This window comes from Pungitius pungitius, chromosome 4 (genome assembly GCF_949316345.1).
Source record: "Pungitius pungitius chromosome 4, fPunPun2.1, whole genome shotgun sequence".
NCBI lineage: Eukaryota > Metazoa > Chordata > Actinopteri > Perciformes > Gasterosteidae > Pungitius > Pungitius pungitius.
In genome coordinates this window covers 832241-859562 of record NC_084903.1, presented here as the reverse complement: position 1 = coordinate 859562, position 27322 = coordinate 832241, and the positions used below count along the sequence as shown (strand labels likewise).

The 27322-nt window shown below is 46.5% G+C and overlaps 1 protein-coding gene across 1 annotated transcript in view; it reads right to left on the bottom strand.

Annotated features, from left to right (window-relative positions):
• Nucleotides 1–58: 58 nt before the first annotated feature.
• Nucleotides 59–27322, bottom strand: part of LOC119226533 (AT-rich interactive domain-containing protein 3B-like) — a 40500-nt gene continuing 13236 nt past the window's right edge. The window contains exons 3-9 of the mRNA XM_037484618.2: nucleotides 21277–21351; nucleotides 20747–20819; nucleotides 6945–7128; nucleotides 5147–5406; nucleotides 3733–4008; nucleotides 3498–3590; nucleotides 59–3417 (exon numbers count right to left, since the gene is read on the bottom strand). Coding sequence (XP_037340515.2) covers nucleotides 3224–3417; nucleotides 3498–3590; nucleotides 3733–4008; nucleotides 5147–5406; nucleotides 6945–7128; nucleotides 20747–20819; nucleotides 21277–21351 — 1155 coding nt within the window. The 3' untranslated portion in view covers nucleotides 59–3223. The remainder of the gene's footprint in view (nucleotides 3418–3497; nucleotides 3591–3732; nucleotides 4009–5146; nucleotides 5407–6944; nucleotides 7129–20746; nucleotides 20820–21276; nucleotides 21352–27322) is intronic.

Genomic DNA, 27322 nt, shown 5'->3' with positions numbered 1-27322 from the left:
TTTGGAAAAGTGCTCCTCTTAAATACAATCAGCACAAAACAGTTTTTACAAGCATTCATGTGTTTGTCATATCTTTTTTTTGTTTGCTTTAATCAGAGAAAACTATAATATCAGTAATATCATTACCATGTCAATAATAATAACAGTACAAAAATATGCACAAACCCCACAGTTGAATTAATATACGGAGCATTGTACAAGCCAAAAACATAAAATTGATAAATGAGGTATTCAATAACCACTTGCATATGCGCCTGCTTTTACACAGATCAAGTTAGGTTTTTTTAAACTGAATTAAATCCAAAATCATCTGAGACAAAAGGTTCTGCAGACTTCCAACTTCACAGCTTCCTGAGTGACGAGACCTCGCCTAGTTACTTAGTTACTGACGATGCAAATCTCCAAAAAATGCAACCCCCCCCCCAAAAAATAAAGTTGTTGCATTCAGCGAAGTGACCGCAGCACTCGTCCCAACGCAGCTTCAGTCGAATGGAACAGACTGCAGCCCACTGCCCTGAGGTATGACGAGGTAGGGGCGGACACACACGCGCGCACACGCACACGCGCACGCACGCACACACACGCACCTTGTGAAGCAGGGAGAGAAGAAGTGAATGATTAACCAGTACTTTCTACATTGATACAGTGGTGCCACCTGCAGATACCTGCCGCAATTACAAGTGTGTGCCATGCAGAACAGGGACCATGTACTGAATATAATGAAACTGCTCACACACACACACACACACACCAACAGCCAATGCTTAGACTAAGCAGATGAAACAAACAATGAAAGGTTTGAGTAACACGGCCTAAAGGATTAAGCAGAGCGGTCACTGAAAACAAAAATGCACAAATAAATATCCAAACAAAGTCGATACAACTGGTGTTTGAACGTCTGATTGAAGTGTTCGCCAAAATAAAAAAGTGATTACTCTCCGAGGGATTAATCTCGCAGAGAAAGACACTTTCCCCGGGTGGTCGACAAGAGAAAGCTGCACCGGCAGGATCTCCCCAGCAACTACTTTAAGGCAGCGTCTGCAGCTCTCATGAATTTGAATAAAATACAGTCAAGTGTCAGTTCTGAAGCATTCCCCAAAAAGGCCAACCTCAAAACCAAAACTGAGCTCTGCACCGCAAACCATCTGCAAAAGCCGACACGTAACGGCTACAGTGGAGTCTAGTAAAGCAACAAGGTGGCCCACCTCGCTTCACTCTGGGCTTCAAGAGGTTTCCAACAGTTAAAATGCCTCATATTCAACACAGATGAAGCCAGAAGGGTCTTTGTCATCCCTTCGTCATAAAAGAGAAGAATGCCTTTTGGAACAATTGGAGGCATAAATCAAGTTTAATAACAGGCTCATGGCGAGGCCATGCGTCCACTCCGGAGGGTGCGTTCAATAAAAAACAATAAAACACCCCTAGAGATCATAATGTAATGTAACCAGATTGAGGCTTTAAAGCTGGTTACAAATGTACTGATTTACTCTCGAGTCCCACCATGTTGCGTTTGCTTCTGAAGGCCAGAACGGGGATGGATGTCTTTGGTGTCTAGCTGTGCAAAAACCAGAGGCTTACGTGAACCAGGACATCCAGGTCTTTAAACGCTGGTCACAAGATTGTACACATGCGTATCATTTTGCCCCTGTGGGGGTGGGGGGGGACAACTCGTTAACTGCGATTCAGGAATTTGCAGTTGAGTTTAAGATGGTTGATTGTATCGTCTTCCTTTTCTGCTTTGACCCGCCGGGACCTCAAGACTACGGATCTACACGTGTTCGCGAGGAACTAACTATTATTTTCCTCTTCCCTGAAAAACCAAATGCAGATCACTCTTCTCAGACAGCTTGAGGAACCAAAATAAAAATAAAACGAGAAAAGAAAGAAAGAAACCGAAGCAAGCATAAAACAAGGAGGAGAGAGAGAGAGAATCCATCTCAGTTCCGGCAGCAGCAGTGTGTCAGTTCATTGGCGTCCGTTCCAGGTCGGGTATGATTTCCATCATGGGGGGAGGGATCGTGGCGTCGCGTCTTGACGGCTTTGCAGCCGTTTGAGGTATGTAGTGTAGCTCTCCTTGGGGAAAGTCTGATGAGGTATTCTGGAACTGTTGCGTAGATTTGTGCGTTCTTCAGGTGTCGAATCCCTTCCTCTTCTTCAGCGGCGGTTCTTTGCAGATGTCACGTTGCTTCCTGAGAGAGACGCCCTGCAGGGCAGAGAGGCCCGTGTGACGCCTGAGGAACAAAGCATTGATGTCTGCTGGGGGGGGGGGGCAGCAAGCTCACACCTGTTTCTGCACCACCTCCAACAAAGAGACAGGAGCCGGGTGGAGAACGGAGCTCCGCTCGGCCCCCCCAACTGCGTGAACCACGCCTTCATAGATAGTTTGTGCGGGTCTGCAGTGAGTCGAGTGTTGTGACAGCGAATGGTTGTGAGAGAGCGTACGGTCCACTCCGGGAGGTGTGTGAATACAGCGAGTGGACGTGATCTGAGGTGAGGTACGGTACGTGCTGATCCACAGCATCTCGTTTTGAGTCCACAGCGTGTTGGGGGAATCCGAGTGTCCTGGGTGGGGTGGGGGTGGGCTGCCACTGTGAGGTGGGGGCTCTGTATGTGAGGTTCCACTGAGCAGAGTTACCAGACTTCCCCTGATTGCAACTAGGTCACACACACACAAAATAAAAATAAAAAAAAATATAAAAATAAAGTTGATTCAGGTTAAATATACTACAGCTCCTGAGGTAAAGATACCACTGCAGGTTACTTGATTTGAGGTATGTAATAAGAGAAAAACTAAAAACAATAATCCTAAAAACACAAAATCCCCAAAAAATGACAAAATGGCAACAAACAAACAAAATGTTAAAAGATAAAATGTTTCAAGTTCAGTTGTGACTACACCAGTCAGTGAGGTTTGGCTGAGCTGATTGTGTTTAGCATTTACATCAGGATTAACCCGTGTATGCGTGTGTGTGTGTGTGTGTGTGTGTGTGTAGAATCGTGAGTGTTTGTAGTGTAGTGCGTGTCTGTGTGCAGAGTAAAATGCATAGCTGTGCGGTTGGGCACGTGTCGTCGTAGAGGATCCTGGGGCTCTGTGTTCATGATTGGTGCCCGGAGGTTGACGGGGTCGATGAGGTATTTGTTGTGCAACAGTTTGTTATTCTGTACTGTTTCTTGCTGGGCCTCCCGGTGGAAGAGAGGCCTGGGACAAAGGGCCGCTACCACGTTAGGGGGACCCGCTGGGGGCCGCCTCAGCGGAGCCGGGGCCCTTGGAGGAGGAGGAGGAGGAGGACGTGGGGCTGGGGGTCTGACCCAGCGGAGCCGAGAAGCTGTAGCTAGTGCTGGCTCCAGCAGAGGGGGCCGAAGAAGCAGCGGCAGCAGCAGCCGGGGCCCCACCGGACTTCTGGGCAAACAGGGTTCCTACAGGAGAAAGAGAGACTACATTACTACAAGAGGGAAGTGAAGGATGTGCCACATTATTATGTGGATCCTAAACAAACCTGAGTAGATGGTGCCATTGACTTCCACTGAGACAGTGATGCTGGCATTTCCATTGGTTGAGATGCTCAGAGACATGTCCTGCTGCTTCTCATCTGAAAAGACACATCTCCAATTTGAAATCAAGTAAAAGCGACGGGCCAAATAAGTACGCAATCAGTTATTTGGAAATATACTTCATTGGAACACAATGAGACATTTCTGGGTTCTCCTTCACAGTATTTCTGTAGCACTGACCTCGGGTGGTGATGGTGGGGGCTCCCAGCCGCATGTTCATGGGCATTTGGGACGCCATGGCCAGCAGGTTGTGTTGGAAAGCCTGCTGCATGAGGCGCTGCTGCTCCTCAGCCAGGCGGGCCATCTTCCTCTCTGGGCCCTCTCCTCCTCCTCCGGTCTCCAGCTTTTCTCTGAGCTGCTCCAGCGTGGCGGCCCGCGCCAAACCCGCCACCTGCTGGTTGCCCAGGGCCAGTGCCATGGAGGGTCTCGCTGCCATGATAGAGGGGGTCAGGTCTTCTGGAAGAGGGGGAAAAGGTGAGGGTTAGTTTATTGCATCGTAATGGATACGTCAATACAGCTAGTAGAATATGAACGGTTGTCAAATCATAATTAGATCCCCATTTAATTTGCAGCAGAAAACTGTACTGCAAATTGTAGAAGAAAGGTTGCATATCAATGAAGACTCCAAAATGACTTCAAATGAAAAGAAAACTGTGGTGAACCTGCAAAAGCATTTTCATATCCATCCGTAAATGCGAAGTGCCCATAAAAATGTGTTGGCGGGTAACTTACAGTAAATAACACAATTCAAATCATGGACACCCGCCAAGTCCGCCGCCAAGTCACATTCCAGTGAGTCAAAGTGACAGCAGATAAGCAGCAGGCTAATGACAGTTATCAACAGGATGCTACTTCAAAGTACATGAAGCGTCCCCCTAGCGTGGGAACCATGTTATTATCAGTTTTTAAAGGTGAGGGCTCTCAACAGCCTGAGGCGAAGGTGTTTCATACTAGTCTTAAAACCACCTGGATGGACAACACACACACACACACACACACACACACACACACACACACACAATGGGGAGATAGAGCGGAGGAAGGGACATGACATGTTGCAGTAATGTAATAGCACACTCGCATGCCAGCATTCCTGCATGCGCACACACAGTCATTCCAATACACACGTGAATGCACACATCTGACAAAAAAGGGGCAGGTGCAGGTATGAAAACTATTTTGGTTTAGTGACATCTATAAATAATATATTTTAGGTGCTTTGAAGCGATCATCTGTGAGTAAAGTTTTGTTGAGGCGTTGACCAGTTGTAGTTCTTCTAAAGTGTGACAGAGGGCAGCATTTCCTTAAGAATAATTCAAGGTCTCTGCACATCTGCAAGTGGAACTCCAAAGTTCAATCCAACCAGGACACATTGTGGGGTAAACATTTACCTAGTTGAATGTGAACTTTAGAAAGAACTGGGCATTTATGCTGTTTTTAAGCAACACCCTTCCTTACTTTTCACACACACACACACACACACACACGCGTGAAGCCCGTGTGAGTAACGCAGGCTTCAGCCTCTGCAGTCTCTAGACGTTCCACTCGCCCCATTAAAGTCACTGTGCCTCACCGTGGAGATTGCGGTTCCTACCTTTCTTCAGAGAGTGTCCCGGTGAACCCTGCAGGCCATTGAGGACCCCCGAGGCCCCGGCCCCCAGAGCCGAAAGGTGCATCTTGGGGGGCGACAGGATGTGGGGAGCCGTGCTGGGGGAGGGGGAGAAGCGGAAGAGGCTGCTGCTGTAGCTAGGACGACGGCCCTCGCGTCGGTTACTGTCGATGGCGGCCTGGAGCTCGCCGGGCGAGCTGAGGCCTTTCCTCTCGCACTCATAGGGGTACAGGTATTTCATGTACCTAGAGGGGAGAACACAACACGGACACGGAGGGTCAGATCACCACGGAAACGGTCACATGGCAAGTGCATTATAAGAGATGTTGGATTAATGCCGCTCAGAAACACAACCACAAGCAGTGCCTACTGAATCAGAAACAGTTTGAGGATTTTCTTTCAATGTTGTTTGGATCAGAAAACATGTGATTCAACGATGCATTCAGATCCGGCTATATCATATGCGCATTACAATAAACCACCCAGCCGTTATCAGAAGAAAAAGAATGTCAGTATTAAAGCATGTAAATTGGTTCTTAACCAAAATACAACTATGCTGGAGAAAATGGGCATGCTGTGTCCCCTTTAATATACTACATAAGCACATAATACGGGCTGTCAGCTGATGTCAAGGACAGTAATCTCTGCTTTTGAAATGGTTTTTCAGCTGGCCAGTGAGTGAATGAACACACAGACAAGGAATCGGGACCATCGGCAAAATAAAAGGGACAAAATCAGATAAAGCATGCCTACGTACTGCAGTGACCAGCTGTTCCCTTCAGCCAATCCTTAGATGGATTTCCAAAATGTTCCAACCATATTTTTGAAACACATTTGCCTTTGTTAAAGTGGAACTACGATAAGAGATGCGGTAGTATGATCTTGGTCAGTCTTTCCCGACTAGATTCTTTCAATACTCTGCACAATAGTAATTTGTTTAGTTTGTAAATCTCTCCCAGTGATCCTGTCCGTCACGCCCGCTCACACACGTTAAAATCCTGTTTAACCCCCAGTAAAATATTGTGCCTCTAATTGTGTGCATTTAATTGTCTCAAATCCATGACCCAGATTACAGAGCACGCCTCTGTTCACATGACATCCAAGAAATCCAGTTACTCCACAAAGCTGACCAGAACCTTCTTACTAAAGTGCATGAAACAGCACAGGGTTTAATGACATCGGGTTATTGGATGATAGATCAGGTTCTGCACAAGAATGCGCAGTCACAGCTCTGGTATTATCTGAGTAAAATGAACACACAGCGCTGTGCGCTCTGGCTGCATCGTGGTGGAAAGGCAGATCAATAAGAAGCTATGAGCAGCGTCCATTAGATAGAGCCAACAGAGCACCCAATGGCCCACCAACATTAATAATAAAGGTTCATCGGGGCCAGTGGACAGCGGGAGGATTTAAATCGAGGAAGCGTTTTATTTGCCACTTGCGGTGCTGTCCGTCAAACCCCACCATAGTCATTGTGAACTCTGACCCGGATCACATCAATAAATCTATGGGAATCGATGGGCTATGTGTGATGTAATGGATGGAGGGATGGCATGTGAAGAGGGAAAGGCAGCCTGGTTGAGGAAACAAATCCGCATGTGTATAAACACTGCATCGTGGGTTAATGACATCCAACCTGGTACCAATCAGCACAAACATCCACATATTCATGGCACAGGGAATATGTCCCAATGTGATTTGTGCTCAGAATCAATTTATGGCTGCTGTTGAGTTAATTCAACCCTTTTCTCTTTGTATTTTTGCGACACAGATGCAGACTTACTGTGTGCGCAGGGTGAAAGCGGCGCTGGTGATGGAGGTCGGCAGGTTGAGTCCCTTTGTAATTTCTCTCCAGATCTTCTTATTGATAACCTCCACAAGGCCTCCCTTCTCCGTCACTAGCTTGTACAGCATGTACAGATCCAGGACCTGCTTGGCCATGATGGGGATACGATTGACTGGGGTTCCTGTGGAGGAGAGGACAGGCATGAAATAAAATCAATACGGTATAAATCATACATCTGAATTGCAACGGCTTAATGACGCACAATGAATGCTTTATGGTGGATGAAGTCCATTTGTCCATCACGTGCATGCATTTTTAACATGGACAATCCCATTGGGAATGGAACTCATAATGCAGACAATTCCTCCTGTGTGTGCATCCCTGCTCAGACATATCGGCTCCTAACACAGAAGGTACATTCAAAGCTGCGGCAGTGTAAATGAAGAAGCAGGGCAAATCCTAAATTATGCATTCATTCATCAGCAAATCAATGCTGAAATACCCAGAATGTCAGACCTCAACATACCTACACTAAGTGGTGACAAGAGAGAAGGGTGCCCGGCCTCCTGCCCACACGTCTTTAAAATTTGGCTTGAAAACATATTAGCCCGGTTAGGGAAATCTGGCTTGACCTGGACAAGCGGCTCTAGACTTTTGATACAGATGCATTAATCTTGTCAAGGGCTTATCTACAGGGAGGCTTGAGGTAAGCATGGTGGGGGTGCTTGCAACAGAATCAAAAAGTACAATGTGCAACAGTGTAGCATGAAGCAGGAGGGGACTGTGACAAGGGGGGGGGGGGGGTTCCTGGATAGGCCAGTATAATGAAGCTCATTTAGAGGATTGGACAGAGTCTGCTGGCCCCCGGTGCACAGGGAGTCACACAGATTTGCCTTGGGAGCTAATGCCGGCCAATCCTTCAGCCCCTCCACAGGCTGCTCTCAATCGGACTCATTAATCGCCGTGTAGAATAACACAGTGATCAGGCTGCGAAGATTAGCCCCGATTCATTTTCTTAAGTTAGCAACATGCCTTTAAGCCATGCGCAAAGGGGCCGAGGCACACACATGGCCCTGCATACGTGTGGAGATCAGGAGGGTGTGGCTCGGACATGTCGAATGGACTGCTTAATATTGGGGGCTGTTGTGTTTCAGGAGTTGCAGTGTTTCCCCTGCCCACCCCCCTTGTTTTGTTGTCGTTTTTATTCTTCAGGACAGCAGTTCCACACTGACATTAATATGTCGAGACCAAGTCTGTGTGGCACTCCTTTACCCCTCCCTGGCCGGACCATTTGCCCGACTATGACACCCCACCCCCCTGAAGTTGTAAACCTAAGGGAAACACTGGGTTGAATAAACTAAAGCTGCCCTCGTGTTGGCTCAGAATCACTGCTTGAGTTTGTCTACGATGGTTTGTAGAAGGAAAAGGCGGGACCTGTGTTTGTGTGAGCCGAGGGAGACTTCTAAGCCATTCTGCAAATGTCATTATGGAGGGGTGGCTCCCTACATGGGGGGGTGGGGAAAGTCGATGAGGTGCCGATATTGAACGATCATTGTTTGGCACCCCGGTTTTCCTCATACTGCAGCAAAGAGCAAGATGGACTATTTTAAACTAAATTACTCCTAAATTTCAGGTTCATTTCAAACATTAATTGATACAACTTTTGAAAGCTTCTTGGCTCTGACCAACAATGTAAACCAATATGATGCCTCCAGAATTCACAGCCAGTCAACTGCTCAACACATTTGATAAAGCTCCTGTTCTCCACGTGTCGCAAATGTGGTTAGAAAACTGTGCGCTTTACCCTGAGCTTAACATAAACCTAAACATCACCGGGCATTTGTCCCATTTCCAGAACACGCAGCGGGTCACAGCGCCAGGGACGCTCTGCTGCCGGCGCCTCAGCAGTTATTTAATGCAGCGTTGGACATCAATCCTGCATCAAACAATTAGTACAACCAGAGGGGTCAGAGATCAGCTGGGGGTTATTGATGTGTGAATTAAACCGCAGGTCAGCAGGAAGCCATGTTTTCATACTGGCCCGGACACGAACAATGAGAGCACAACAAATGAGACAACGGCACTGGCCCCATAGTGACAGGCCAGCAGTTAGTTAGCCTTTAATTCACGGCGAAGCCTTTATTCGGCCCTTTATCAGCAGAAGCTGTCAAATCAAATTGGATTTTTTTTGCATTTACAAGAAACTACTGTCAAGGAGTGTGTGAGAGTGTAAGCCAGATGGCTACCTACATGTTTTAGATGTACCAGAGGCCCTTTCTAAACCTTAAAACGGATTTAATTAGTGAACGAATCAGCCGGGCTTCACATTTTAACGTGGCCCGAGCACATGCGAAAAGCCCCTTTGATAATATCGCAATTGACCAAAAATCATATTAGCAACACGTGGGCAGTTAGCCGGAGAGTTCCCTAATTTGAGAGCCGGCCTTTGGTGTCCAACATCTGCTCCGTTGCTGACCCTGGAGACATTTAGCTCTAACAGGCTTAATTAGAGCGCTCCAAACCATTTCTTTTGATCGCAGCAGCACAACTCCTCTGCCTCACAGTCGCCATTAACGTGCGCTCTTCTCCACCCTTGTAGTTGTAGTGAGCGTCATAGCTCACTTTCCTTTGCAGATGACTGGAGAGGCACCGGGAAGAGCGCCGTCGTGAGGCGGCTTCATTGAGCCACGCAGGCCTCTTGTGCGCAACTATTGGGTGTTTCACCTCCTCGCAAAGCCCCGTTTTGTCCACCTCGGCTGTTTTGAGCCGATCTGTAATTGGCTGCAGGCTTCACCTCCCATCATCCTTTGCCCCGGACTGATTTCCCCCCAGGGACAGGGCCATCAGGAGCCTAGTGATTAATGGCACCACGGGTCAGAGGTTGCTCTGGTGGGAAGTGCCGTGGCTGAGGGCCCCCGAACCACTGGCTAGTCCTTCCTCCCACTTCCACAGTGAACACCAGAGCCACACGGCTCGTCTTCAAGCGGCTAGACTCCAAATGATAAGAGATACAGACAGAAAAGGGCCGACCAAAACACATCTCTCAGGGATAAAACCCGTTTCATATTAGGCGATTTAGGTTTTGATCATTTGTGTAGATAATCAACATCTTTTCATGTGCTTCATTTCTTGCCCGTGATGATTTCCCAGCAGAAAAACCATTTACGTTATGGTGAAATACATCTTTGGACACAACGATAACAAAACACGTCTATGAAAACTCTATTATATATAAAATATGATTTTATCCTGTAAAAAGCATTTTAGCCATCCTTTAAGGAGGTGAAACACATTGATCAGACCATACACAATTTGTAATAATTACTGACCATGGCCCCCATGCACCGAGCAAAAGCAAACAGACTGAGACAGACTGTCCATCTGAATCAAACAGTCACGTTTCCCACCTCACATCTAGCTTTCCATCTGAATGGGAGGAAGAAAAAAAGAAAAGTAACAAGGTCATTTGATCTGACCCCTGACCTATTTTTAGTAGGAAACAGCTGTTCACATTAAAGGGGCTTCCATAATAAATCAATTGGGAGCCCCTAGCACCAGCTGTGGTAAATTGCATGTCGCTGATTACACATGGGCATTTTCTAAATAATTAAGTGACAGAGCGACAACACACAGGAAATGCATTTTTACTGAATAAGCACTGACGGGTGTGAGGTTTCCCCAACAGCTTCTGATGATCTCAAGGATCAGACTCCATATCGTCTCAGGGTCTTTGGTTGCTTAGATTCCGGCGTTTATTCGGTTGGATCATTGTACTTTTTGGGGTTTTTACATGGATGAGGAGGTTAAGAGCACATAAGAATGGGAAAACAATGATTGAGCAGGGTGGGAAAAAAAGAACAAGGACGTAAACAAACTGAACATTTTTGGAGCTTTCAGGAGGATGAAGGAAGGAAGGAAGGGGGGGGGTGTAGTAACTCGCCAGCTGGAGAAAGACTGGATTACTGCTGTAAGGAAGGTGTCAGCCAACACAAACAGCCCCTGGTCCCGCCTGAGTCCTTTCAGAGCACCAACACCCCAGCCACCCACACCTTCCTCCTCACACACACACACACACCAGATAACACCCGACCTGGGATCTCCTCCTCGGCTCAGATGAAGTACACTCACTTAATGTCCTCCATCCACTGTTGGTCAGAAACTAATTCTGAAGCAGAAAGCGTGACATTTTGTTCTGAAATAAGGTATATAAGGTGAATAAGGTAAAGGCAAAAACCTGACCGCCCGGTATCACTATTGTCAGTGTTTCAAAACGGCCTTTGAGTGCTGTTTCTGCTTTTTTCACAGACATAAATTTAAAATCCCTTCCATTACAGAACAGACCAAACCAGTCATCGACGTGGGAAAGACAGACGCCGACAGGTGAGACAAATATCTGGTCTGCACAGGCCGTGTTTACTCTACGCCGGGCAGCCTCCTGGCTGTTTAGTTTACACGGCCGTGCGTCGGGGGGCAGCATATTGTCAGGGAACCTGCTCTGCTGGGGCATGTTTGTTTTATTTTTAATGCACGGCCAGGGACATAAATGGTAAAAAAGCTGAGTGTATGGAACTGGCTATCTTTAGTCCAGACAGAGCTGGCATTCACATGGTGGACCAATTCATATCAAGTGTTGAGCTCTGCACCCTTCACATTCGGGGAAGTTAAATGCAACGTTACCCTATAGATACACTGCTATTCTAAGCCTGATGCTTACGCCACAGCTGATAGAGACACAGGCAGAGATAGAAGAGGGAGGGACGGTCGGCTGATGAAGTCTACAATACAGCGCCGTGGGTCGATGTGCGCTATACCCTCGGCAGCATAGGCGTCATTCTTTTCATGTCCATTTAGTGCAATTCCTGTGAATTGACGAAGGCAGATACAGACTAAAGGTGACAGGCAGGGTGGGGAAGAGAAAAGGATATTATCTTTTGCCAACAGCATTTAACCGCAAAGATAAGGAACAAAGAGCCAAGAGTCTGAGTTTCCACCCACAAAAAAAGACACCCTAACAGATGAAGGCATTAAGTCACATGAATACATCTCCAGAGAAATTAAGACAATGTTGCTCCATCGCTGCTGAATGAGTTACACCACTGCGTGATGAAACTGAACCCAACAACAGTGCAAATAAAAAGAGGCCACAAAATAAAGTACGGTGCAGGCTCCACGCAAATAAGAGCTGTCACAAGCCACGTCGTCGGAGCATCTTTCACCCCCTCGTCTCTTCCACAGAGTCTCTCAGGATTACAAAATAAAAGCTTATTGTACTCCGGAAGCAGCAAGAGAAGCTTCTCAATAAGAATTATTACAGCGAGCAGACAGACAAAAGAAGCCGTCTCCTGCTCGGGCATCTGGGAAACTAACGACGTCGCAAAACCGCAGAGGCTCCAAACAACAGCCAGAAGCTGTAAATCCCACCGGCACCGCTCATAAAAAGACTACGAATCACGACACTGAATGACATGATCAGTGCCCAGTCCAATTTGCCGGAGAATCTTAGCAGGGACAGGCGATACAGTTCATGTGGTGATTCAAAAAGTGTTAACTGGTTCGCCCCGTTTCGTTCATTGCCAAGAGAGCCGTGTTTGAGCCGACTTTGAGAGAAACAGAGTGGGTGACGAAAACAACGAGGAAAACGTGACACTTTCTCCGTGGGTCGGTCACCTGGTAAAATAGGTTGAAAAGGTGGGATGGTGCGAAAAGTGAGATGGACTCTCTGACCGTAACCCAAGTGCCCTGGATCCCCAGAGACCCAGCAGATCAACTGGATCCACTGGATTTCATGTGTATTTCATTAAAAATGAAAAACTATAATGCAAGCTTAAGTTTGTATTTTGTTTCATTAAAGAAAAGTAATGGATATAATTAAATGTATAGATTCAACCCCCATCTGTGTGATGTATCCGTTGATCCATCCATCCCTTACTGCCACCCGACTGCCATTTTTGAAGGTAACCAACCCACTATCTGGGAATGTTTGTCTTCCATTAACATCTAGTTGACCAGTGAAATTGTGCAAGGGGCTGATGAATTTGCAATGTACTATCCAGAGGCCAGTGCTTTGAGTGTGTCACTGTGATGCCAGAACTCTGAACTCACGCTATGATTAATGAATCACTTAACACAACCTGTGTTGCTTTGCACAGACCTGCTCCCAACCATTGATTTGACAATGCTTGGCCTTGTTTTTCTAATGTTTTCAGCGCTCTCGGCTATATGCCTCCACACAAAGTGCAGAAGCCACCTAAACCTGTTGCATTGCTCATGCATTTAGTGTGTGGACAAGGTTTCTTCGCCCCCATCTGTGTATATTTGGGGATTTGGTGTAAGATCGGAGTATTGATACTTTACAAACAGTCTTAACTCTATAGGATATGTGCTGAAAATGCTCAAATGCTACAGAGATCAGTCAGTATTCATTGTGGATATCCAGTTCTGCTCTGAGTGTTTAATGCAGTCTTTGTTATCTCATCCCTCCACCTGAAGAACATCTGACACCATTGTTTGAACTGGCTTTAAAATACTCCAGCTGTAATATGGATGGAATAAAAATATCTTGTTGAGGAGCAAGCTTGTTGATGGAAGGGGCGACCACAGCAGATGACAGCGAGGACATTTAGAGACGACGTGGGCGGGGGGGCGGTACATCTTCATGATATGTGGAAACACTGATAATACAGGCCTGTATTGTGAGTTACAGTCCAGTCAATACAAGTTGTTTTCTATACACAGGTTGAACTACATTACAACACAGGTAAGAGGTATATGGTCACCTTAGCGTGAACACAACGTGTGCATTATTAAACACAAAGTAACAGAACCGGTTTGCTGTGCAAACACTCTTAATCCATCAGGTTTCACACCGCGGCGCTTTACTCATCAAGCACACTCTGAAGAGATCACGCTGGAGTACATCAGCCCAGGACTTTTTGCGCCTCATAAAAACGGCTTCAACAGCTTGGTCAAACGTAGATGAGGACTCTATATTTACATCTGACTTTAATAAAAAGTAACCCAATAGCCTGGCCTTGTAAACAGCCATCTCTGGTCTTTGCAAAAATGTCAAGCATGTATATGTCACAGCAACATGACAATGGTATGTTGTATGCAAAATAGAGGGAGCGGGCGTTGGCAATGACTGGGGATTCTTCAGACAAAGCTGCGGGAGGTTCGACTCAGCCTTTTCCCCCCTTGATTAGCTCGAAACTGAAGTAGAATTGATTCAGGGAGATCTGAGGTCTCAGACAATGAGACAAAGGCGTATTTAGAATACATTTTTTTAAAGGCCAATAAGGAGTTTGGCTAAGAGAAATAATGAAAGGAGAGAGAGGCTATGGGAGGTACATTAATTAGAGGAATGGAATATTCTTGAGGTCATCTGTGACACCCGTTGCTGGTTCAAACGTAGGTTTGTAGGTGGCAGTGAGGTCTTTAGTGGCAGGTGCAACACTGCGGGTGTCCCTCTCTCTTTCTAGTTTCATAACACAGCTAACTGCGTCGATCAATGGACACCCGGATCGACAGATAAAGCCATCAGCTGACCAGTCTCTTTGGGGGCCAGCACCACGGATCAATACGGGAGACATCAGCTGCTATAAGCTGAGGAGAGCGAGAGCTGTGGTAACACAGGCGATTGGACAGGGGGAAGAGGATGTGGGGGAGGCACTCATCTTGGAAATTTCTACTCCCATCAATGCTAATTACTTTGGGCTTTTGGAATCCATGACTGTGAGTCATATAAATGATCAATGATTCAGCCGAGGCTCCTAATGCAGTGACTTCAAATAAGATCAATAGAAGCGACCATACATTTTTTTTTAAAAGACAGCTTATTGCTAAATTTAAAAACCATTAATAGTTCTGAAGGTCTCAAACATCTAGGAACTTACAAAACAGAGTTACAGAACAGAAAGACATCAGGAAAAGGAAGGTGAAATGTTTGAAGTGCGGTTGCAGAGGAGGAAAAGCTCATCTCTGCACCTCCATATACCAGTGTGCCCCAAACAATGACATCACCTAAAATATCACTGACAAAGACCTTTCTTCTATTAGGCCTCCACTTGCAGTCAGGTCTCCCTTACTGCGCCACTTCCAGTGCAGCACCGAAGTGAGCTCTGGGCTATTTTGCTGGTGTAGGGCTCCTCTGGGGGCTGTAATGTGTTTCATACCATCCATCACAAGGGCTGTGGAGGGCCAGGAAACCTTGCTTTAAGAGCACACACACACAGGACGCAGATGGAGAAGCAAGACATTCAGATATGCAAAGGTTTGGAAAATGCATTTAGGCCGGGAAAGCTCCACAAGGAACCAGCTAAATCCAAATATCATCGAATAGAAAAGCATGAAAGGTGTTAATTTAAAAGTAAAATCAAGGGAACTATATTCAAATTTGAATTCCAGAGGATCTTTTAGATTTAGAATTTCTTTTAGTCCTGACATCTAAAATGTAACTAAATCAACAAAAATATAGGAACGGTCTTGATTTAAAATTATTTATTTACACCATTAACCCATCAAGCCATGTGTAGGAGTATTTTAAATATCATTAGGCATAATATATATTAGGCATCAAAAAGGAGCATGTAATTTTGACTTTAATGGGGTTGCTACATGAAACAGGCCCTGTCACCTATTGTTTTATAGAAATGTTTATGCAAATGTATTCCACCACCACACCGCGTGGATCTGAGGAGGCTGCTGTTATTTTCACTGACCGGTGACCTCGCCGGGAAGCATGAATCTGCTCGGGGCCCGAGCTCGTCCTCTGGAGCTCAGTTTCCTACGTGCCTGGTGATTAACAATCTTCCAGTTCGGCAGCTTATAAACGCAAATCCCTGTACAGTATGGTCGTAATTAAAGATGGACAGCAGTGCAGAAGTCCAGGCCCGAGGAACACTCTGGCTAAATGACAGAGGAAGAAACAGGGGGGCAGACTGGGGGTTGGGATAAAGGGACAAAGTCTCAGTTGCTCTTCGATTGCGGGGAAAAAAACGTAATCTGACATCTCCCGCCACACTAAAATAAGGAAAACATCTAATGCTACAATTTCCTTTTGTTTGGAAAGAGGAGAGGAGTTCAACCACCGTAGATGTGATCGCTCTCCACGGGCGGGGCTGTAATTTGCCAATGGGTGTAGTCAACAGAGATAATATCAGCCCTCACACACTTCAACATGGCAAACCACAAAATCTTTGATTGCGAGCGCAGGGGACAATTTGTCCAATGAGAACCGTCTTGGCTTCTGCTTTTAGAGTAATGATTAGAAAGCAGCGGTTGGAGTATGTGTGTCGTTTGGGTCCCTGCCCTTTCCTGAGAGAACCAGCGGTTGCCTGATAATGGTTCTGTCTGGTTGGCAACATGGGTCCGTTTGGCACGTGGACAGGAGTGCTTTAAAAAAAGGCAAATGAAAGCACCCCCCCACCCCCAAACCACCCTGCCTGGTCCTGGTCCTTACCCTGTATGCCCCCTTGTCATTCCGCTCCTCACACAAACCGACACGCGTCGGTCACTCCCTTGTCTGCGGTCCATAAGCGTTGGCCCTATCAAAAAGGTTGGGCCCCCGCTTCTTTGGAGATCATTAATCATCCTGTGTAGGACAGGAGGCCCCTTAATCCAAACCCTGCGACACCCCCCCCCACCCAGCCTCACCGAGCGGCCCTCCGCCCCTATCCCCCATGGTGTTATCAGGTTTCAGTGGTTGTAACTGTAGCACAATAAACAGAGGGGGAAGGAGCACAGGGTGGGGGCAAAGGAGGAGGAAGGGGATGGACATAGAAAGAGGACAAAATGTAATTTCTTAACCATATTTTATTGGTACAATCTAAGTCAAATCTGCATCTGGGTTCTTAAAAACTGCATTGATTGCGTCAATTGCATCAGCGCCAGAATATAGAGATGGTTTAAATAAATGTATTGCCGAATTGCAGATAACATCTACTGCATGAATGATATCCTAGTTATCAAGCAAAGTGGCAGTCAAAGGGTCGATGTCGAAGGGAAATCACTTCACCCAAAACCCAACGCCATCCAAAAATGGACAAATGAGGTCACAATGTCCAGCGTTTCTGTTGCTAAACCAACCAGGTGCTGCCACTTTCCAGAAGTTGTGGGGTGTTAACTAAAGGAAAATGAGTGCAAATCAAAGAGGCAGAGAATGTTCCTATTGTAGAGGGGTGTTTGTACAGAGGGCCCGCCTGTTACGAGGCTGACCGGGGGAGTAATATAATGCGTACATGGATCCCCCAGAGCCCATTCATGGTGTAATTGGTGTGGACAGAGCTTTTGGTTTCAGGGTTACAGTTAGAGAACTTCCATCAATGTCATGCCGAGAGGCCACTCTTCCCACATCACACTTAAAAAACATATCCAATTAAACTAGGACAGCAAATGGATTGTCCTCCAATAGGAGAAACGGTTCATTTTTATCCGCTTTACCTGTTTGTAGCAACCTCAAAATGGCGGTAAGAGAAAATAGAATCAGAATGACGGATGTGACACTTTAGACCAAACAAAGTGCCATTTAGCGAACTGACAGCAGGTCTGACTGTGGAGCTGCAGCTAAATGAGACAATTTCATTAGGAACACTTTTATCTCCTTCCTTCCTTCCCTCCCTCCCTTCCTCCTACTCCTTCCTCTAAATTCTGAGCATCTTTCCTGAACCCGTCAAGACCACTGACACTTAATGACACAGACAAGTCCGGCTTAGTACTTTATTGCTATTAACGGGTCTAAATCGATCACGGAGGGATTTCCCCCTGAAATAACTCTTAAGCGGCGATGAACACCATGTGGCCCCTCTTAAGCTGAATCTACCCTTCACATTAAGGGCGTCACACTGGGATGGATCCAGCCTGGGCTGACGTGTGCCGCTTTCTGGCTAGAGTAGAAAGAGCTAAAACACTTGTCTTTACCCCACCCCCCCCACCACCACCTACCACCATTACTCCCCCTTTCTTGACTGGTGATTTCACTGAACAGGAGCCTCTCTCTCTCTCTTTCTCACTCCGTCCATCACAGCCTGTGGCCATTAATCATCTCAAGTGGACAGCGCTGACAGGCAGTTGGCTGCATCGCTCTATTTTTTTTTTTTTTCACTCCGTCTTTATCGCGCACCTAAAGCTCTCCCAGCCTGCCCCCCCGCAACACCATCACCTCTTCACCAAACCACCTCCTGCCCCGAAACCCCCAACCCAAGTGAGAAAGTTGCAGGGGTGTCAAGCCATAACAAACATTCCCCCATCTGCTTTATGGAAACCTTTAAACTGGTGAGTGGCTTCGGAGCTTTTCCGCCGTGGCACATGTAATGGATATGATGGACAGTGATGTCTGCAACGTCATCCTCCTCCTCCCGTACTCCCCTAACGCTAAAAGGCCTTTTCCCATTTGCATTACATTTACATGCTATTACCGGATGTTTTCTCTCCGCAGCGAATGACGGGAGGTTTCTACGGCAGAACAAAGACACGACGCTTCTCTTAAGAAATGACACGCAACGAACAGAGTGGATGTCAGCGGTGAGAGTAAAAGGGCCCCGGCGACGGGTGTTGAATAATAGTAGTAAAAGTAGAGAGCATTTGCATGTGTGGCCTCTGCCATTTCTGTGATTCAGAGCGCATCAATGGGCCCCTTTACGCAGACAGGCTTTAGGACAGCTGCTAAAATTCCTCAACCATTAACACACACACACACACACACACACGGCTGTTTTTAAGCGCAGGGGCAGGAAATGGGAATCCCTCGTAAGTTTTCCTTCCGCTGTAGCTTTTCCTCTCAAGGCCTGGAGGCCCCATGGCGAGGTGGGAAAAAGCACTTTGCCATTTGTCTCTCTCCGACCAATCTGCTTCGCAAAACAAGGTAGTGTTTTTTAAACCATTGGGCTTGTAAGGTCAGTTAAATAAAGAGGCAGGCATTTCCTTTCTCACTAGCTCTTACCACACCCCCCCCCCGCCTGTTCTACTTGGCACATTCAATTCAAAAAAGCTTTTTAAGTACTCTTAATCTTGACCCAATATCTTTGAGGTGAAACAGGAGGAGGAGTAAAACGCAATGTAATTACAAGGTAACATTAAAGAGCGCGCAGTGGGGCTTGCTCTTCAAATCATATTCTTGGTCCTAAAAGGGGGAAAAAGGAGAATCCAACAAAGCAATTTGTTCCCTGTGATTAAGATTGCGGTTTGAGAGACAGCAGAGGTCAGCCAAGTGCGCCTCTTCTTAAGGGGGGAGGAGTGGGGGGAGTGACAAACTCACTCTAGAGTAGCTGAAATTATACCCTTCCCTCCTGCACAATGGTCTTTAATGCAGCTACAGCAGTGTTTTAGCATCTGTATTTAAAGCGCTGTGGAGCCGTGGCAGTTTTATTCTAACCGCTGGAGCAGATTCCAGTTGCTTTCACTCAATATCCAACTGGAAGCGTAATTCTGCCAAACAACTGAAAAAATCAAGTTGTTAGCAGTGAATCTATGTTATTACATTTGTGTTGCTCAATAGAGCGATGAATAAGACTTTAAAGCCAACCTATTTCTTTCTGCTTAAAGCAAACGCACATGTAGAGAGAATGATATGGCGCCCTCTATTCAGCCAGCTGTCTGCGGTGAGGTGGGCCTTTTAGTCAGCTTGATGGATTTCCCCGTCTGGCCAGTGCAAGCAAAGGGTCAGCCAACTACTCCCAGCGTCTGCCACTGGACAGAGATGCTAACAGGGCCCTGACAGATCCTGTCCCTCCCTCCCTCCCTCTCTCCCAGACTCGGCTTAATTCATCACCCACCAAACAAGACCCCCGGGTGCTGAGACCAGAACAGGGCCCGCTCCGCCGGCGAACGATGCACACGTTTACACAGCGCCAGTATCATCGCCATGTGTCACAGTCCGACTAAACAGGCCATGCATCACGTACGCACTCGCATACGATCACCCATCATAGCCTGTGGCAAAACGAGATGGAGTACGAACACCCAGGCTCCAAGACCATCATCACCCATCACAAGCGCTGCCAAAACACAACGTAAAGTATGCGCCACTGTAATAACATTGGGATTCAGCTTGGGAGGTATTGCTAGAGCTGTGTAACCTGTTTGCCAACAGATTGTGCCTGATAGGAGCCTAAGTGTTTACGTTTCCCCGGTTACAGGGGTTTAGTGGGTGATGCCATAGAGGCACGCGGTCAGCTGAGCCCCCCCGGCTGTTGGCCAAGTAAAGTTAGGCCAGTGCTAGATCCCCTTGGCTGATGCTGCTGAACCATTGAATCAACCGGAGGAAGGTCTCCCCTGGTGACCCCTCAGAGGCATTACTCTTGGGGGTGGGGGGGATTGACAGGATTCCCTTGGTAAGTGAGTCAGAGAGGGTGTTTTTTGTTTTTGATCAGTGACTGAAGTCAATACATTTAGAACAACAAAGCCACAAGGAAGATAACTTTAATATTTGTATCTTTATACTTGGTTCGACCAGTGCTGTACGCCAAACACTGCTCAATCTACAGAGAAACCCTTCCTCACAACAAGACTGTGTTACATCTACCACATAGGAAGGAGGGAAAAGCTCCTTATTTTGTGGAAGCTTTTTACCACCCTATAGATAGGATGCTTATGTTGTAGTTTTTCCAATTGAAATATATTTCAGTAGACATTTACCATGAGGAACCAAACTGTTACAAAGAAAAGGTCAATTAAGGAAATTAACTTGAGATTCAGCCGAATCCAAAAGAGTACAAAATGTATACAAAGAACATATGTACGATGGAAAAAAAAGAAGCAGAGGTTTCTTAATATAAGGTGGATTTCCATGGGGTCTCGCTTCTTACCTCTTTTCTGCATGAAAGTGAAGAGGTCATCCAAAAACTCCTTCCTTTTAGGGTCACTGTCCAGTTCATACAGCTGAAAGAGGAAACAAACTCATCAGCATGCCGGCGTCTTTGTGGGTGTCCGCCACTGCTGGCTTTAAATGTCAGCGTGCTTTATCATTTTTATTCCAAAATTACACCTCAAGCAAACATTCTATACTCTTTTTTTTGTAGCGTTTGATCGGTTCCTCCAATACAGGCACAAAGCGTCACCAGCATGTCACCAGCCTCCAGATGGTGAGCCGTTATGTTTGTGGCATGCTTAAGTACAATTTTTAACAGAAGCAGTAACATTAAATAACTCATTTCTCGTTAAACCATGAGAATAGCTGTGTTTAAATAATCTTTCAAAGAGGTTAACTTATTTACAATTTCCACTAGTTGGATATCTATAAGAAGGAATGTGGTTATGCAAATGGTGTTGAGGCTCTCTCTTTTTTTTGGAGGTTTAATGATTGATCCCCTGCTGATCCCAGTCTCCAAACGCTTACCTTAGCAAAGTCTCTGGAGGCCTCTCCTCTCCCTCTGCTACCGTCGGCGTCATCCGCCCAGGCTGCACTCCCATTCTGCGACAGGAGAGAGAGCACCGATGGGGTCAGTGAACCAACGCCTTCAGAGTAGTATCCACTACGGGTCCAGTGTCTGTAGTGCCTTGTATTCTGTTGTAGCTTTACGTTTAATAAAGTGAGATGCACAGAGCAAACATAGTTCCCTGGCTGAGATGCACCTTTGTAATTATTAGGAATGGACTTCTCTAAAATATGTTGACAGGATATTCAAGCAAAGAAGCTGGCAATTACTGCCGGTGAAAAGTTCAAAAAATGTATAGAAACTTTATAAGCTATTAGCGAAAACCAACATTCTGGATTACAAATGAATAAAAACACACTCAAACTCCGAGAGTGCATTTTTCCAGAGGTTGGAAAAGTAGTAACCTCTGGAGTTATTGTGCCCCTGAGTCCCCCTCCCCCTTCATCCTCAAACATCTCCATTTGACCTAAACCATCTGCATCTGGGCCGGCCCTGCCCCCACCCATGTCTTCCGACCCAGCTGGATACGAGGGCCCCCCATCCTTCAATCTTAACGCAGCTGTGACGGGTGGCCAAGTTCATGGAGTGTAGCTGGCTGTCAGGAGGGACTGGGAGAGGGCGGGCTGGTCAGTAGCACTGCACGCACAGGCTGATCAAGGCTGTGTATGTTTGTGAGTGCAGGCAGTTTGGGTGAGGGGGGTTGCAATGGCCCCACAAGACGGGAAGGAAGGAAAATAGAGGCAGAAAGGGGTGCACGGTATGTGCTGACCAGGAATGTCTCCTAAAGACAAAACCTATAAAAGCATCAGGAATCAAAACAAGATCCGTTGGGAGGGAGGGGGGGGGGGGGGACGTTAATAGCTGCAGCCCGGCGTCTAGTTTCAAACGGGAGCCCATTGGTCAGTGGCAATTACAAGGCCTGAAACGAGAGCCGGCGGGGCAAAGGTTGTCAAGGCCCCTGAGAGCAAGTCATTTTCACCCTCTCACTCTCTGTCCGTGTAACGTTTGTCAACGTTCATGCTCCCTAAACAAATACTCGTCCGCCATCAACCCGCACACCTGGTGAAAAGTGAACCCTTTCAGGATGCATGTGTTAAAAACACAAAAAGGCCTTATCTGCTACCGAAAACACACTTTTTCCTTCTCATTACAAACAAACATCCAGATATCGATAAAAGGGTGGAAGTGGACTCGCTAGCTGACAACATTGTTAACATTGATAGGGTTTCCTCCTCTCAGACTTAAATGGATGCAGTGTTTCCCCCACCGTCCACCCCGCCCCCCTGAAGGCGACCCCCGCCACCTCAAGAAAGTCTGGAATTAAAAAATGAAAACATGCCGTGGCCGACCAGTACAGCCCACCCTGCAAAGTTGTAAACCTCGGGGAAAAACGCTGTAGTGACTGATGAGTTTTGTGTCCACATGCTTCAGTTCAAGTAGGGGGGAAAACTACTCATTTCCCCATCAAAAATGCAACAGTGTGTCCTAGAGGTTGGTACAGGATCGCCATGTGAAGGTAAATATAACAGGCAGTAGTACATTTGCAAGCATTACAGACCTTTGCACACAATCTGACCGCCTCTGTTAACCTTTAACCATTATAAATGATTATAACAGCAGCTAGTTTAGATTGCAGCCATGTATAATCTTGCATGCTTGCTCGAGCATGTACAAAAAAAAAAAATTGTACATGCTGGATGTTCCCTATTCAGTGGCCCAGAGGTCGGCATTACATGTAATCTTAGTGGCTGTAACTGCACAGGCAGCCATAAAACTTCATGGGAAACATCATCACTCTGCTTGTCAGCAAGCAATTCACAATATAAATTCCACATTTTAATAGATGGTGTGTATGACCGTAAAATATCTTAAAATCAAATCCGCTTATGAAATGATATTCGAGTGCCTGTACAGTGCGTCTGTCTGCATGGGACTCACTGACCGATCTATCTAATGACCTGTGATTAGTCATTTATAATGTCTGATACATGCTGTAATTTGTCCGTTTCCAAAGTAAATTACGAAGGAGGGACGACGATGGGAGAGCGGAGGTCCAGGTGTCCTCTTAGAGGGGACAGAACCCCACCGCCCCGTTAGCAACAGGCCTTGGCTTCCTGCTTCTTCAGAGGCATTCTCTGACCAGCACAGCATTTGGTGTAAACCAGGTCTTTCATTTTTAAACAGAGGAATGTTGGACAGATCTTTTCTCTCACTGATCATTAGTGTGACACATAATAAAACTCAAGAGTCCCTGATCGGATCCGCCCAAACGAAAAATATGTATACAAATATAACTGTGTGTGTGTACACCATGTGGAAGACTGAATGCTGTTGATATTAAAACTATTTGACCTCAAAACTGATCGACACGAGGAATAGTTTTTCAGTCGAGTCGAGAAACGTAGTTAAATACACAGAAAAGGTCTGCTTCTCTAGCCCCTTCAACAACAAAAAGAAGAAGAAGAAGAAGAAACAGCCCAGTAATTGAAACATGGAAGCCGTTCGCCATGAATAGACATGTTGGCCCTTGAATTGGGACCTTGGTCAGCTGAGGAATGTTAACACTACGTTGTGTTTTTGTCAAGTTAAAAGTGGATACTGAGGTTTTGGGACCACTCCTTATGATCAGTTGCCTCAGCCCCTTCATCACACATCCAGCGCTCCACCCAGAAATCACTTCTTTAAAAGACACAAGTTCCCACACCCGACCGGGGCAGAGAAGCAGGGGCTTCAATAGTTTGGAACACATTGAAATAAAATCATGCATCTTTAGCTAAACGTCTGTAAATAAAACGTTAACAATTTTATACCTCAAAAACCAACATTTAACCAACCTTCTAGGAAGTTACTTGAGAGAACATTTGTAAGTACTCAGTCAGTGAATATTCAAATAAAGGATTAATATGTGTGTCTTACCATAGAGCTGAGCAGAATCTGTCTCTCTCTGTATTTGTTTGTGTGTGTAAGCTAATCCCTTCATGGCCGTACATGACGACTGCCTCAGCACTAAGTCAGGGACATATGAAAGAAGATGACGCAATGCTGTTCTTTAAAAAACACCCCATTCTGAGTGCTCCAGCCTTTTGGTAAATGCGCACATCTGGATTGTGCATTTGTGTGCCATTTATTGTTGTGCAGCACGGTGGGCAGACCTCCGCCTGCAACAAGTTTGACATTCTTTGCATATCCCTCCGTCTGCACCGGATAAACGACAAAAACACTCCCATTCGAATGACGATACATAGCTCAGGGGGGTTGGTCTACGCAGCCATTATAGAAAGATGTCTAGAGTAGAGCCACCATTTTAGTGAGGCCAGGCGTGCCAGAACAAGAAGGGGTTAATGGCTGCTGCTTGGGGAGTGGGGGGATGGATGACATTGATTGCTCAGGATGTTGACAGCACTTCTCCAATTTGATAGTGGAGCTGTTATTAGATGAAGAGGCTTGTTCTAAACAGCATCATGAGGTTTTCCTTCAATGTTGCAATCGGAGGGGGAGTTGGCTTCGATGGCGGCCGGCGAGGAATCACATTGTGTTAAACTCCATTTTGGAATCCTCTTAGGATAATAATATCAGTGGTGATGGGGGGGACATTTATACACGTGGTTGGTAGGGCCAATCTGCAACATTCAAACAAAATGTTGTATATTTTACTTAAATGCACTAGTGCACTTTGGGAAATAGATTGAAATTGTATTTGTGTTTCAGTAAAAGCAATGTCAGCAGAACCGCGTTGGCTTTACAGATAAATGGCAGCAAAGACTCTCAGACTTTCACTCAACTTCCTTTCGAGCTAGAAATGCGGCCGGCGAGGTCCAGCCTACACCAGGGAGAGCTTCCTCCCACATGAGCAGCTCTTTCTGACCCGCTAAGGTTGAATCCCCCGTGCAGACACGGAACCCATTGTGCGTGGGGCGTAAAAGGTGTAAAAATACCAAAGGCTGCAGGTATTACGACGGGAAACACCGGGTAGACCATGGAAACGAGTGTTCATGCAGAACCAATAAATGCTTAGGCAAATTATAGAATGTACTGAGCGACTGACCTGTGGGATCATAGAACAATAACACAATGCCTAATCTGAAATGTGCAGCAAACCGCAAAACTGCTGTTTTGCAGCCAGCCAGTTGAACCCTGGACACTAAAAAGGCCAAATGAAGAGAGGCACGTGCCTCAATAGAGCCCTGTTAGCCACGCGCCAGAGCCCCTAACCCCCGTCTCCTCTCTCAGAGCCACTGTCACAGCTCTCAGGGTCCCGCTCTCATGCGGCTCCGCGTTGCAGTTCAAGTCCCCCTGGGCCAGAGCCATCGAACGCGAGGCAAATCAATAGCCCTGGATGTGCAAACACCGCGACGTCCCCAGCCCCCTCCGGACGCAATCTCACAGCACATGTCAATACTCATCATACTCAGTCATCTACCGCCACGCCGGGGAAACCGAGACGAGGGGCGGGATCACAGCTCCCAGGGTGACATCCAATGAGACAACCCAACACAGTGAAGGCTTCCATGGTTCAACTCTGAACAAATTGCAAATATCTACGGAGGGAGGGAGGGAGGGAGGGAGGGGGGTGTGTAAACAGCAGCTCCCTTGCTCGATAAAAACAACAAAATACATGCTCATACAAGTGGAATCTCTATAGCAACCTCAGCTGGTAAATCAAGTGGTAACAAAACGTCACTTTTCTCTCAACAAGAGCTCCGGCAGAATACAGACCCGGGGAAGGAGACGGGCTGGCTAGTAAAAACCAACATTCCTGTGCACCAGTAACAGGACCTCACAATAACAGGAGAGCCCCTCTCATCCCACAGGTACTCTTAACATCTCATTCCCGGACTAATCTTTTTTAGCTAAATTGCTGCCTGTCAAAACAGTTCAGCGGGGGAAATCTTTTAAACAGACACAGCAGCAGTAATTTAATCACAATCAAGAACTCCAGCAGAAACTGGACCACAGCCAACAATAGTGATGAACAGCGAGAAGCTGGAAGTGAAGATTCGCACATAACCGGCTGCTAAACTTGCTTTTTGTCAAACATATGACTGGATTAGAAATTCATATTTCTCTAAAATATGACTACAATTCAGCGACCGGAGAAACTTTAGAGCAAATCTGTAAGCCTGTTACGTCACGACAACAAGATGCCATTAGTCTTCCAAAGAAAGCGAATCTGCTTCCTCCCAGCATGCTTGTAGAAACAAGCATTGTGTGGGGGCAGCGATTTCTAATCCCAATTAAATAATTGGGGCATTGATCCCACAGCGGGACCCCGTGGATTATTTATAGTATCTCTCGCCAGGAGGAGGGGCGGGGGGGGATTAATGGGTGACGGGCCGAGCACGTTGGGGGTCCGGAGCTGAGCGGAGGCCGTTGTTTATCTGCCAACTACTGTAAGAGATCTCATGGTGAGCTGCCTGTACACTACGGGCAACAAAAGGCTCCGGCTAATCACAATTCCACGTGCGCACAGGGGGGAGTAAATCTCAGTGCCACTCTGGGGACATATGGCCCCATAAGGTCCCCTTTCAAACGGCTCTACCGCAGGTTCTCTGCACTCATTAAGCCTTACTACGGCACATTAAAACTAAATAAAGGTCACACATCACACGAGAGCAGGCCCCTGGCAGCCGAGAACAGGACTCTTGGGAAAACCAACCCCCCCACTGGACTTTGGGGGAAAAAGACAAAACGGCAGGGACGAAGGGGCTAAACGTCCAGTGGGGGGGGGGGGGGACGTGTTGCTACCTGCCCCGGCACCTCTAAACAGGCCACCTCTAAACAGGCCTTTAGGCGAGACCACCCCTCCCTCCATTAATCACTCCAATTACAAAGCTGAAATAGAGAAACAGAAGAAGGGGAAGAACGACGGGAGGAGGGGCGGGGAGGGGGGTCATAAGATAAAAAGAGAATGAAAATAGGCAGGCAGGCACACACACGCAGAAAGAAACATCAACACACCTCATCCAATTTTACATAGATCTTGTTTTCCCCTTCTCTTTTTGTATA